The following is a 13,205-nucleotide window of genomic DNA, read 5'->3' as shown; positions in this document are numbered from 1 at the left end:
AAAAAAAATACTCCCTCCGTTGACCCCCAAGCTGAAATTCTAACGACTTATAGCCATGAGCTCATGATGGTGCAAGCATAGGAGATAAAAAAAAGGAAAAAGTCTACTTAACCCCCCACCTTTCATACTTGGTCTACTTCACCCCCCAACTATGAAACCGTCTGTTTTACCCCCTTGAACTTTCCAAAACCGTCTATTTTACCCCCTGGACGGTTTTCGACAGCGGTTTGCTACAGTAACGATGTGTTGCTACAGTGTCGGTGGTTTTGAATTTTTTACTTATTTTCGATGAATTTTTAAAAAATCATAGTAAATCATAGAAAAATCATAAAATGAAAAATCTAATTTTATTAGACTCCACATTAGTAGATCTACACAGTGAATATATAATACGGTATGCTTTAGTACAATTTTTTTTTAGCTTTAGATTAATTGGAAAATCTAATTTTGTCTGTAATTAATTGGAATAATTCATAGCTGCAGCTTCTATGGTCCAATTATGGTGAATTTTTTATGGTACGCTAATTATTGTATGCTTGAACTATAGTAAAAATTTCATACTCATTGGACTATGTATAACTTAGTTATAGATAAATTCTAATTAATTACAGACAAAATTGGATTTTCCAATTAATCTAAAGCTACAAAAAAAATTTGTACTAAAGCATACCGTATTATATATTCACTGTGTAGATCTACTCATGTGGAGTCCAATAAAATTAGATTTTTCATTTTATGATTTACTATGATTTTTCAAAAATACACCGAAAATAAAAAAAATTCAAACCCATCAAACCACCGTTACTTACCAAACTCGCTTTACTGTAGCACACCACTGTCAAAAACCACCCGGGGGTAAAATAGACGGTTTTGGAAAGTTTCAAGAGGGTAAAACAGACGGTTTCATAGTTTGAGGGGTGAAGTAGACCAAGTATAAAAGGTGAGGGGTTAAGTAGACTTTTTCCATAAAAAAAGGTGGGTGGAAGGTAGTGATGGCAATAGCTCGAATGGCATATGGGTGGACTAAAAACCCGCCCTCGACAACACAGAGACTTTATCACACTCGTCCTCAAAACACCCTATATGTGGGTAAAATGTTTTTATTTATGAAAATGGGTCAAATGTTACACCCACACTCGTGGGTCACCCGATGGGTTCTAGGTGCTCGTTGGGTATTTTATAGCAGCACCACAGAAAGTATATCATCATGAATTAATATAGGAGGACAACAATATTTTAGCACTGAAATTGGCATGTAAGAAACTGACACAACTGAACAACATATAATTGACAAGTAAGATTCTCAGTTCTGAGTTCATACAATGACATAGGAGAAGTAAAGAACTCCGGCATGTGACACAAAATTGACAGCAAGATTCTCAGTTCTGAGTTCAATGATCAAACAGCACAGCGAAATCTAGTTCTAATTTTTGACCAACTAACTAGCAAAGTAGCAACACAAAGACTCCAGCTACAAATTACACAGAAGTAGGGAAAAAATTCTCAGATCTCATAACACAGAAGTGGTGTCCACGGTGCACCTGCGGCGGCACCAAGTCCCCTTCCCCCTTCTTTAAAAAGTGATTTGGTATGTTTAAATTTAATCATCCATCCTGCCATATCATCTGAATCTTAGTACAACCCTCTCCGTTCCTTGCACGTCTTGCAAACTGCGCGTCTCCACTCGCTTCAGCTTCATGTCCACGCAGAACAAAATTAACGCAAAAGAAACATGACACTTGCACCCAAAAAAAAAGATAAGCAGGAACAAGAGTCAGGATTCAGGAACCCCTCTCATCAATTATTAACCCAGTCATTAGTCACGTGATTACATGCAAAAAAAAAAAAATAACAAGTTCCTCTTTATGCATTTGATTGAAATTTATCCAAGAATCCCTGTACACAACAAGTTCCTCAGCTCTTGCCCGTACCGCCGTACGCAACAGCGACACACGGTCACACACACGCACACTTGTCAGTAGTCACACGTGGCCGTGGGGCTCGGCTTCGGCGACGGTGCCCATGAGCTCCAGCGCCGTGTCGACGAGCGCGGCGAGCCCGACGGCGTGCCTGCTCAGCCCAGCGCTGCCGGAGAACACGTGGAAGCACTCCAGCTCCGACGTCGTCTCCGCCACGCGCCGCAGCTCCGCGCCCATCCCCGCTGCGGCCATCGCCTCGGCGATCTCTCTCGCCGGCGGAGACGACGTCCTCAGCAGCGCGATGACGAGCTCAACCGTGAACCTCCGGATCCTCGGCGCTTTGATCGAAGGGCAGTCGTACGTCGCCAGCACGCTGACCAGCCGGCTGACCAGGCTCGCCTCGCTGACCCCGGCGTTGCCGAGGTGGTGGGCCAGCTCGTGCGGGCCCATCAGCCTCACGAGCTGAGCCGCGAAGCCCAGCAACACCTCCAGCGGCTTTGACTCGTTGACGGTGGCCACGTCCCGGAGCACCGTGGCCGCGCCGTGCGTCGCGCGGCGGAGCTGCGGGAACCACTCGCTGCTCCCGCCGGTGTACGCGCAGAGGTTCGTCAGGATCCTGCCCGCCCCGACGCCGATGGCCGCGTCCCCGAGCGCGTCGACGAGGCTGTCCACGGTGGTGGTGGATGTGGTGGCCGAGCTCGAGCTGCCGCCACCGGCTCTGAGGATGCGCTGGCAGTTGCGCGGGCTCTCGAGAGCCAGCATGGCGAGCGCCTCGCCGGCCTCGACGCGCGAGGCGTCGGCGTCGGCAGACTTGTCGTCCGAGGAGGAGCATCCGGGGCGGAGGAACATGTCGAGTAGGAGCGCGACCAGCCCGCCCGTGCCGCCGATCCGCTCGCGCGCGTCCGCGTCCATGGCGAGGCGCGTCAGCACCTCGGCGCCGAGCCGCCGCAGCCCGACGTGGGCGGGGGGCGCGTGCCGGAGCACGGCGCGGATGTTGCTCACCGTGAACACGATCTCCGCCACCTCCCGCCTGAGCTGCTTCCCGGTGCTGCCCGTGGTCTGGGCAAGCATCTTGATCACCTGCAGCGACCGCTGCACGGCCTTGGCGCTCGCAGGGGCCATGACGAACGTGGCGGGCGGTCCTGTGACGCCGATGGTGGAGAAGTCGATGATCTTGTCGAGCAGGCCGCGGGCGGTGCCGATCTTGCTGCAGTTGTCGTGGTCGCGCGCGAGCTTCTTGATGATGAGGAGGCCGAGGAGGTTGCACTCCTCGTCGGCGGCGTAGAGCAGAGACGACACAGACTCGATGGCGCCGGGAACCCCCGCGACGCGGAGCGCGTTGCGCTTCTTGCTGGCGAGCTTGGACACGACGAGCGCGGCGGACGCACGCGCGCCGCGCTCGGCGGGGCCCGTCCAGCTGAGCATCTCCACGAGGCGCTCCACGACGGCGGGGGACGTGCCGACGCGGCGCAGCGCGGCGTCCCCGAGCCGCGGGCTGGCGGCCACGTTGACGAGGATGCCCGCGCCGATGCGCTGCTCGTCGGGGGATCCCCCCACGATGAGCTCCTCGGCGAAGGACACGAGGTCCATGCGGAGGCCGTCGAAGATGCTCCCCTCGACGCACCGCGAGTAGGCGTCGTAGAAGAAGCGGCGGATGGCGAGGAGCCCCGGCGCGCCCGCGAGGCGGCACTCGGCGGCGACGCGCTCCAGCAGGCGGCCGTGGCTGACCTCCCACTCCCACGCCGCCTTCTCGGCCAGGAACAGCAGCGCCTCGGCCAGCGCCAGGCCGTAGAAGATGTCGAGCGCCGACCGCCGGTTCGTCCGCGCGTCCACGGCCTCCCCGAAGTCCTGCCTGGAGAGGCGCACCCCGGACAGCACCACGCACGCCGTCGCGGAGGTGAGCTGCAGCCAGTAGAACAGCCGCCCGACGTGGCCTGACAGGAAGCTCCAGCTCCAGCTCATCCAGGGCCAGCCGCATCCGCATCCGCTCCGGCCGACGTGGCTGCTGCAGGACGCTGCCGAGGCGGCGGCTCCGCCGGCCGCCTTCCCGCTCGTCCCGCAGCCGGCGCCCTTGCGGAAGACGAAGCGGAAGGATCGCGCGACGAGTCGGACGCTGGACCTTCCCGCGGCACTGAGCGAGAGCGACCACGTGGCCTGGTGCTGCCACTCCAGCTCGTGGCTGCGGCTGAAGATGCGCGCGCCCTCGACGAGGAGGATGACGGTGACGCACCAGAAGTCGACCCGCTCCAGCGTGATGGCGAAGCCACCGAGGAGCACGACGGTGGCCCAGATGAAGCCCAGCGCGCCCAGCCCGCTGGCCGCCTTCTCCAGCACGGCGAGCCGCAGCGCCAGCAGCGTGAGCCGGCGCTCGGGCCCCGCCGCGCCGTCGTCGTCCGGGTCCGGCCGCACCCGCGCGCTGCACGACGCCTCGTTGTTGTCGTCGTCGTCGGCCGCCACGCTCGGGCGCGGGGGCGAGTCCGAGAGCTGCGGCTCGAACGGTGTTGCCGCCGCCATGAACCCCGGGGCACCCGCTGGCGGGTCGCTCGGCTGCGCCTCGATGGTCAGCCGCACCGACCGGTCGGAGACGTCCATTGATCTGACTATCGATCGATCCCTTACTTAATTTCAAGGTTCGAGCTTTGAATGTCTGTTTATTTCAAGGTTCGATGGAGATGCAATGATCGATAGGGGTGCGTCAGTGCGGTGCATATATACGCGGCCAGTGTATGCGCGTGGCGGCGTGATGTCGCCATGGCTGTGGAGATCAAGGGGCGGTTGCGTGAGCGCGGGAGACGAGGTTGTCCGGAAGGCAAGAGATGAAGGGGCAAGGGGGTGGCTGTTCGCGAGTGTGAGCCAGCAAGCCAGCGCCCGGCGCTGTGGTGGAGATCGACCGGAGAGGGAACGTAGGCCGGCAGGAGGTCCAGGGACAGGCAGGATGCGGTGGGGTGGACGCAAGGACAAGGTTGATTTGGAGGCCACGCGGGAGCGCGCGCGCGCATGCACGGCTGACGCAAGATGCAAATCTGCTGCCGGTGCCGGAGCCCGGAGGTGGCGTAGTTAGCTGAGCAACATACGTAGGTACCAGGATTATCCATTAGGCTCTGTTGGGTTCTTGGTGTGTGGACTGTGGAGTGTATATAACGTATCTAATTAAGCAAGTGGATCGGTAGCATATAAACATCTTATTGGATCGGGCTTATTGAAACACTATAGAGCTCGGTTTCTTCTGAGTCTACGGAAGAATGTCCTTGAGAATTTGGTATAGTTTTTGTCTATGATTAGAGTATTCAAGAGGATCGTGCTACCTACATTAATTGTTGGGATGCGCTGGCGCCCGAACATCCGCCGAGGCAGGATTCCGTCGGACGACTGTTTCCTGCGCGTGCCTGTGCAGCATGCCCCTCGTCCGCTAATTCGTCCTGCCCGCATACGCATCACGCCGTCGTCGCGTCCGTACGACTCGCTCGCAACATCAGCCCGCGTCCGCCTCGATTCGATCCGCCCCGTAGGTGCACCCCGCACCGTCGTGCCCCTGACCGCTGGCCCCCAGAGCGTCGTGCGCCACGTCCGCCAGCCACCGGCTCACCGCGCCCCATTCCTCGGCGCCCGTGCCATGCCACCATCACTCCCCCGCGCCCCTGACTCTCAAAACAGCATGAAACACATGCAACATACATTTAAAACAGATGAAACATCTAGAAAATATACTTGCAACATATATGTGAAACACATATGCAACAACCAGATAGAACACTAGCAACTTGCAACATGAAAACACTTGCTGCAACGGAAGACTAGAACGGATGAAACATTTCGGACATACTATTGCAACATATGTATGAAACATATGCAACATCCAAATCAAAACGCTTGCAACATATGTTCGGAACAGATAAAACATTTTGAATAAACTCTTGCAACATGTCTCTGAAAAACTTGCAACATATGCAACATGTGCAACAACATCTCCGATCTACTTTTGCAAAATCCATAGAAACACCTGCAACATACCTCTGAAACACCTGAAACATATATTTGCAACATAGGGGAGGGGGAGCGCATATGCGGATCAATTCCGGCTGTCGGGGGTGGGAGCCGGCGCCGAGTGGTAGCGCGCGAAGCACCACCGCCACCAGCAGCGGGCTTGGGTCAGTTGGGGCGGGCGGCGCGTGCAACATGCGGAGCCAGCACCACGAGCACCAGCGCGCGACGGGGCGTGAGTGAGCGGTGGCGGATGGGGCGCGCGGTAGCAGCAAGGGGAGTGCTCGTCTACGTCCATGGCTAGGTAGCTGCAAGGCGATAGGGGAGGAGGAAGCGGAAGGGATAAGGATGGGTGATTTTTTTTAGATAAACTCACTGGCAGAGCGAGCGGTGGGATAAAAGCGCAAACAACGAGGCGGTGGCCCTGCGGGAGCTTCCGACCATTTGCTCGTGTCGGACGTGAGACGCCTAGCATTACCGTTAATTGTTCAGTCTTGCTGCTATTAGGATATGTATGTATATACGGAGTATGACATGCATGATGTTGAAGAATTCGTGCTGTACCTACATACTGTATCTCCAATACGTACGGACGCATGCGCAACAGCCTATCCAAGTATCCAACCGAGCCGTAGACCGTACAGATCAATTCTTGAAAGCTGTAGCTTTTTTTGAGCCACCAAAATGACGACTACATGACGCTTGCACAACTCTACTTTTGTCAATACGATATCCATGCTTTTAAGTCTAGTGTCTGTGTCTCCAAGCTAGCTAATTACCCAATCGGCCCCTGATCTAGATTTTGTTGCTAACTACGGTTTAATTTGGAGCTAATTTATCCCTGTGTTCAAGAATAATTTAACCAATCGACTCCCGCGTCATATTTTTTTTCAATTAATCCTTTTAAGTGCAACAAATTAAAACAAGTTGTATTTAAGCTATTCTTTGCTCACAAAAAGTTAAAAAATTAAAAAATGTTTTCATTTATATGAAAGAACATTTTTTTGAACGACCTATTTATCGTCCGAAATATTTTTTGAGGGAATATGGGTCCAAAATGTTTCTAATTAATAGAATTTGGATCTCTACCGAACATACTCTAGGGCTCAGAGGAGCCTTGAACTGCTCTATTTATTATTGATCACATGAGTGGCTTAATACTAGCTCAAGTCATGTTTAGTTGATGTTTTGGGCAGCAAAAAAACAAGCTAAACAACTTGTTTTCCCTGTCTGAACGTACGTCAAGTATAATTGACTACTGGATGGGCAACTTCTCCAGAGAAGATCGACACGGAGATTGCCAAGAAACATGTGACTGGTTTGTAGTACTAATACTTGATACGGGGCCCAATCGAGATCTAGATCGATACAAACATGACTTTACTAACCTACCAACCCCGCATATATAGCTAGCCTTTAGCCAAACCTTTTCAGTGGAGTCCCTTAATTGATTTTCTTTTGTTGCTTGTTTCAACAGTTGCTTGTGTGCATGCTAGCTAATGGATTAAGACAGACGACGGATGATGGCTACATGCCCGGTCTTAGAAGCGACCGGTTAGTGAGCTAGCCAAGCATAAAGCGCACAAGCCACGTACATGTTCTGATGTTCAGACCGACAGTAGGCAACCATGCATATCTATTCACTACTATATAATAGCACTTCACTGCTGGCCTCGTCACTACCGAAATTAGGAAAACCGACAGTGTTGACCCTTCATTACCGGTTTTGGGCTCTGAAAACCAGAAATTGATTTGAGATATGACCGAACTGACAGTGATGACAACTATCATTGCCGATTTGTGTCTCTAACCGGCAGTGGCTTGACAGCCACATATCACCGCTGGTTCAAGCCAAGAGCCGACAGTGATTGGGCTCTATCACTGTCGGTTCTAGCCAAGAACCGACGGTGATAAGCCTATAGCACAAAAGGCTGCAGCCGTCCTCTACTTCCTCCTCTCTTCCATCCCAAGAATAGAGGCTCGCGTTTGTGCCCTTTCCTCTATTGTTGCGGCTGCTCTTCACCATGAAGCTAGCGTTTGGATTTTGAAGAATGACTTGATCTTTTTGCTTTAAGGTTAGTAACAAACATCCACTCCTTTGATTTTATTGCTTAATTAGCTTCGTTTTGATGGCTACATTGCTTGATTCTCATTCTAGTTCTTTCTCCATTCTAGAGAGCACTTTTCTAATTGGACATTTGTGCGAGACTCAAATTGTGGTGAATCCATCATCCAAAAGGTTGGTGTCTATGAACACATTTCAATTCCTAGCTAATTATCCATAGTGGTCAAGATCATCATTTTTAGTATGTGATGCTATAATTAGTTCTTAGAAGTAGAGTAGATTCTTTTATAATTTATTGAGAAAATTAATCTATGTGTCACATAATAACGTATTGTTTGGAGCTACATTGTTGTTCATGATCATGTCTCCAATTTTAGACTTTTTTTAAATTAGTGTCTCCATTTTTATGTGACATGGAGTAGAATAATTGTTCTTCATTATTGTGCAATAATTTTTTTATGGGGCTACGTTTTTCAATTTATATGGGCATTGTTTGGAGCTACATTGTTGTTCATGATCATGTCTCTAATTTTAGTCTTTTTAAAATAAGTGTCTCCATTTTTATATGGCATGGAGTAGAATAGTTGTTCTTCATTATTGTGCAATAATTATTTTTTACTACGATTTTTAATTTACAGGGCCGGGGCTACCAATTTCAATTTTTTCAATAATTAGTGTACAATAATATTTTCCAAAAATGGTACTTTCGAGCTACAATTGTTGTTCATGAAGCTCGATTTCTTATTAATTCTTTGTAATTATTGTCTCAATATTTTTTTTGCAGAGATAGATCGAGAGTGGATGCATCTGTCCCGAACGGACAAGTGGTACATGCATGGCGTCAGCCAGTTTATCACCGATGCCAAAGCCCATGCTAGAAATGGGAACCCTGTCTTCTGCCCATGCAAAAATTGCAAGAATCTAAAGAACTTTCATCAAATTGAGTCTATACGATCGTACTTGATTACTAGGGAGTTCATGCCAAACTATATGATATGGACTATGCATGGCAAGGTTGGTGTGAATGTTCTGCAGGAAAACAATGATGATGTGGACATGCCTGACGTAGCCATCCACGATGCTGATGAGGAACCTGGTGTCAACACAGAACCTATGCCACAGTTAATCATGTGTTTAGGAACACGCTAGCTGACGACACTGAGGATAACGATGGCATTTCTCAGCTGTTACATAATGTAGAGACCGGATGTCTTAGTGAAAGACAGTTGAGAAAGCTAGAGAAAATAAGACAAGATGGCAAAACACCATTGTATAAGAATTATCCAATGAGCAAACTGGAAGCCAACATCATGCTGTTAAAGTTTAAATTGACAAACGGATTGAGCGATAAAGGTTTCGATAAGTTGTTAGGTATAATAAGGAAAATGCTCCTAGAAAAAATGAGTTGCCAAAAAAGACATACTTGGCCAAGCAAATGATCTGCCTCATCGGCCTCGAGGTTGAAAAAATCCACGCGTGTTCCAATAATTGCATATTATACTATGGAGAAAAATACAAAGACTTGGACAAGTGCCTGAAGTGTGAAGCTCTACGGTACAAGGAAGGACCGTCATATGAGGGTACCAAGACTAGAGGAGGTCCCATAAAGGTCGTTTGGTATTTTCCTATAGCTCCCTGGGTGCATAGGCTGTTTGCATGTGTAAAGTCAGCCAAGCTGTTGCGCTAGCATGGCAAAGAGCGTAAGAAAGATACAATGATGAGGCACCCCGCCGATGGGCATGACTGGAGGATTATCAATACTTTGTTCTATAAGGACATCGGTGGAGAGGTAAGACACCTTTGGTTTGCTTTGAGCACAGATGGGATGAATCCTTTCGACCAAGTTAGAAGCAATCATAGCACCTGGCCAGTGACGCTCTTAATATACAACCTTCCACCTTGGGTCTGTATGAAGCGGTCGTACATCCAGATGCCACTACTAATCTAAGGGCCAAGACAACCTGCGAATGACATCGATGTGTTTCTAGAACCAGTGATCGATAAACTAGTGGAGATGTTTAAAAAGGGTGTGCCAGATGTTTGGGATGAGTATAAAAAGGAACATGTCATGATCAAGGGAGTACTTATCGCTACAATCACCAACCTGCCAGGTTGAGGTTCATTGTCCGGAGAGAAGACAAAAGGCTATACTGGATGTGTCGAGTGCTTGGACGACACCGATGCGGTAAATCTAGCCAAATAACTCGAAGATAGTTTATATGGGACACCGTAGGTTCCTACCTAAGGATCACCCTTACCGTAGGAACAGAAAAGATTTCAACGGTACTATTGAGAAATGCTTAGCTCTAAAATATCGAGACGGGCCTACGATACTTCGAGAACTCAATAAACTGGAGGTTGTCCTTGGGAAGGGGGACAATGCAGTAGCAGCGCCTGATGGGAGCATTTGGAAGAAAAAATTGGTTTTTTGGAAACTACCTTACTGGCCATTTCTGAGTGTACGCCACTGTCTTGATCCCATGCACATCACTAAGATGTGTGCGCTAACACGCTTAACATCTTGATAGACACCGGGGGACATCGAAGGATTCACTAGCCACATGCCTAGACATCCAACACTTGGGAATCAGAAAGGAGCTGCATCTCATGGAGCTAGAGAATGGCCAGTTCAAACTTCCGATTGCGTCATGGACATTGAAGAAGGAAGAAAAGTGTACGCTTATTTCTTTCTTCAATGAACTCAAAGTCCTGACAGGACTACTGTGCGAACCCGAAGAGGCTAGTGAACATGAGAAAACTCATGTTCAACTATGGCCCTATGAAGGCCCATGACTATCATGTCATTATGACTTAGCTGCTCCATGTTGCCCTGCATGGTATCCTCCCCCAAAGGTTCATGCCCCAATTATAAAGTTGTGCTCGTTCTTCAACGCGATCTCAAAAAAGGTCATTGATGTGTCCATGCTAGAGCAGCTGTAGCGGGACATAGTCAAAACTCTCATTAGGCTTGAGATGCATTTCTTACCGGCTTACTTTGATATCTCATTGCATCTGCTCATTCATCTTGTTGATCAAATTAGAGCCCTTGGCCCAATGTACCTGCATCAGATGTTCCCTTTCGAAAGATTAATGAAAGTTTTTAGGAGGTATGTTAGGAACAGATTCAGGCTAGAAGGGGGCATGGTTGAAGGATGGTCAACGGAAGAGGCCATTGAGTTCTGCACATATTATCTGGACATCAAAAGGGTCAGAGTTCTAGAATCTCCTCACGAGGGAAGACTGCGTGGCAAAAAAACGATCGGGGAGAAATCTGTTATAGTAGACGACCTTATTTCTTTCAGACGGGCACAGTTCGCTGTTCTCCAGCAAGCCGAGGGTGTGATGCCATACATTGATGAGCACAGGCAATCGCTGCAAACTCTGTATCCGAGCAGGTCATAGGCTTGGATGGATAAAAAACATAAGGAGGAATTTGTCAACTGGTTGCGATGCCGCTTGCTTGGAATAAAGTTGGGTAATCAACTGTATGCCTTAGCCAAGGGACCTTCAAGTACATATCTTAAGTACTAAGGGTACGAGATCAATGGATTCACATTTTACACAAAAAAGCAAGATGGAAAGAGAACATACCAAAATTGTGGTGTTCGTTTTGATACTCACGACGAAAACGGCATCGTGCAGGAGACATACTATGGTTTCATAGAGGAGATATGGGAGCTAGCCTACGGTCCGTTGAAGGCAGCTCTTTTTCACTGCCAGTGGGTCCGGCTTGAGGAAATCAACACTAACAGCGAAGGGTTCACTACCGTTGATCTCACTAAGACCGCATACAGAGACGACCCCTTCGTCCTTGCAAGAGATGTTATGCAAGTCTTCTAAGCAAGGGACAACAACACAAAAGGAAGGCTAAAAGTAGTCCTAGAAGGGAAATGGAAGATTGTCGGTGTCGATGGAGTGACGGACGAAGAAGACTACAGGGGCTATTAGAAAATGCCTCCATTCGGGGCGAACGTACCCCTACCTATCCTTCAAGAGGGTGACGAACCTTCTTACGTACGGCTTGATCACAATGAGGCCCTCATTGTTGATGCACCTAAAGATAGTTAGATTATTGTTAACTATGTAATCATTATTCGAACGTTGTTCACCAACTATGTAATCTAATTTATATTTTGTGCACTTCTCTAAAATTAAATAATTGACTATGTAATCAAATATTGAGATGATGTTCAGAAACACTATTATTTGATAATTATAGACCATTAATTAATTATCATGGAATTAAATAATCGAGACACAAATATTTGTATTATTTTACAATAAATTATATGTATTTACATGCACTAAACGGATAAAAGAAAAAACATAACCTAAACTAATGTAATCCCTAATGCTAGCACAGCGTTTAAGGCCCTGTAATCTGGACCTCGAATTAATTAACTCCTGTTCAGAGGATAAAACAAAAAAGAAAACCTACCTTGACGTACTCCCTATCATAGTGCAGTGGTAAAAGCCAGCTACTATGAAGCCCATGCGCTTGGTTCGAATCCTAGGTGTGGCAAACTTTTTTTTATATTTTTATAAAATTCAATGAACCTCAACTTAAACTATAAAAATGATAACAAAACGTTTCCTAACGTAAATCCTCTTTTAACGAAGCGGTTAAGCCACTAATCCCTCTTTCTCGCTCCCTCGGTTCGAAACCTAGGCGGGACAAAAAAAATTATTTTTTTATCCAAAGCCCGTGGCACTGGCTCTGATTTAAAAAAAAATAAAAGCTGAGTGCCTGCGACTGCAGGCAGCTGCTTTGCCAGGCCTATCACTGTTGGTTTTTGCATAAAAACCGACAGTGATACATAGAATCACTACCGGTTCTAAAAACCGGCACTAAGGATCCCTATCACTACCGGTTTTTTATCAAAACCGACAGTGATATGAATATTCCCTCCACGGGCCAGCAGTGCTCACGCTAATCACTACAGTAGGAGCACTGCTTCCACCTACCACGACAGCTAGCCTATAAAATGGCGCCCTGCTAGGGAGCCTCTCCACGGCTAGTACTTGTGTTTATTTTGCAACTCTGTTTGTTTGCTATTTATTTCTTTAGTTCATTCTCTGCTTGCTAGTTTCCACATACATGGCCTCTCTATGGAAGAAAGCCCTCCATGTACAGATATCATTATGTGTCGTAGTCCACTAAAATGGAGCATACAAGAGGTACTAGAAGAATCCTACTAAAGATAGAGCAACGCCGAAAATTGGAGATGTCGTGAGGTTCT

General features: G+C 48.3%; 1 protein-coding gene across 1 annotated transcript; it reads right to left on the bottom strand.

Moving 5' to 3' along the window:
• Positions 1 to 1,885: 1,885 nt before the first annotated feature.
• Positions 1,886 to 4,768, bottom strand: LOC136508991 (uncharacterized). The gene has a single exon (XM_066503775.1). The coding sequence runs from the start codon at positions 4,509 to 4,511 to the stop codon at positions 1,983 to 1,985; it is 2,529 nt and encodes an 842-aa protein (XP_066359872.1). The 5' UTR covers positions 4,512 to 4,768; the 3' UTR covers positions 1,886 to 1,982.
• Positions 4,769 to 13,205: the final 8,437 nt, after the last annotated feature.

Source organism: Miscanthus floridulus, chromosome 15, assembly GCF_019320115.1.
Source record: "Miscanthus floridulus cultivar M001 chromosome 15, ASM1932011v1, whole genome shotgun sequence".
NCBI lineage: Eukaryota > Viridiplantae > Streptophyta > Magnoliopsida > Poales > Poaceae > Miscanthus > Miscanthus floridulus.
This window is presented reverse-complemented; position numbering and strand designations above follow the sequence as displayed.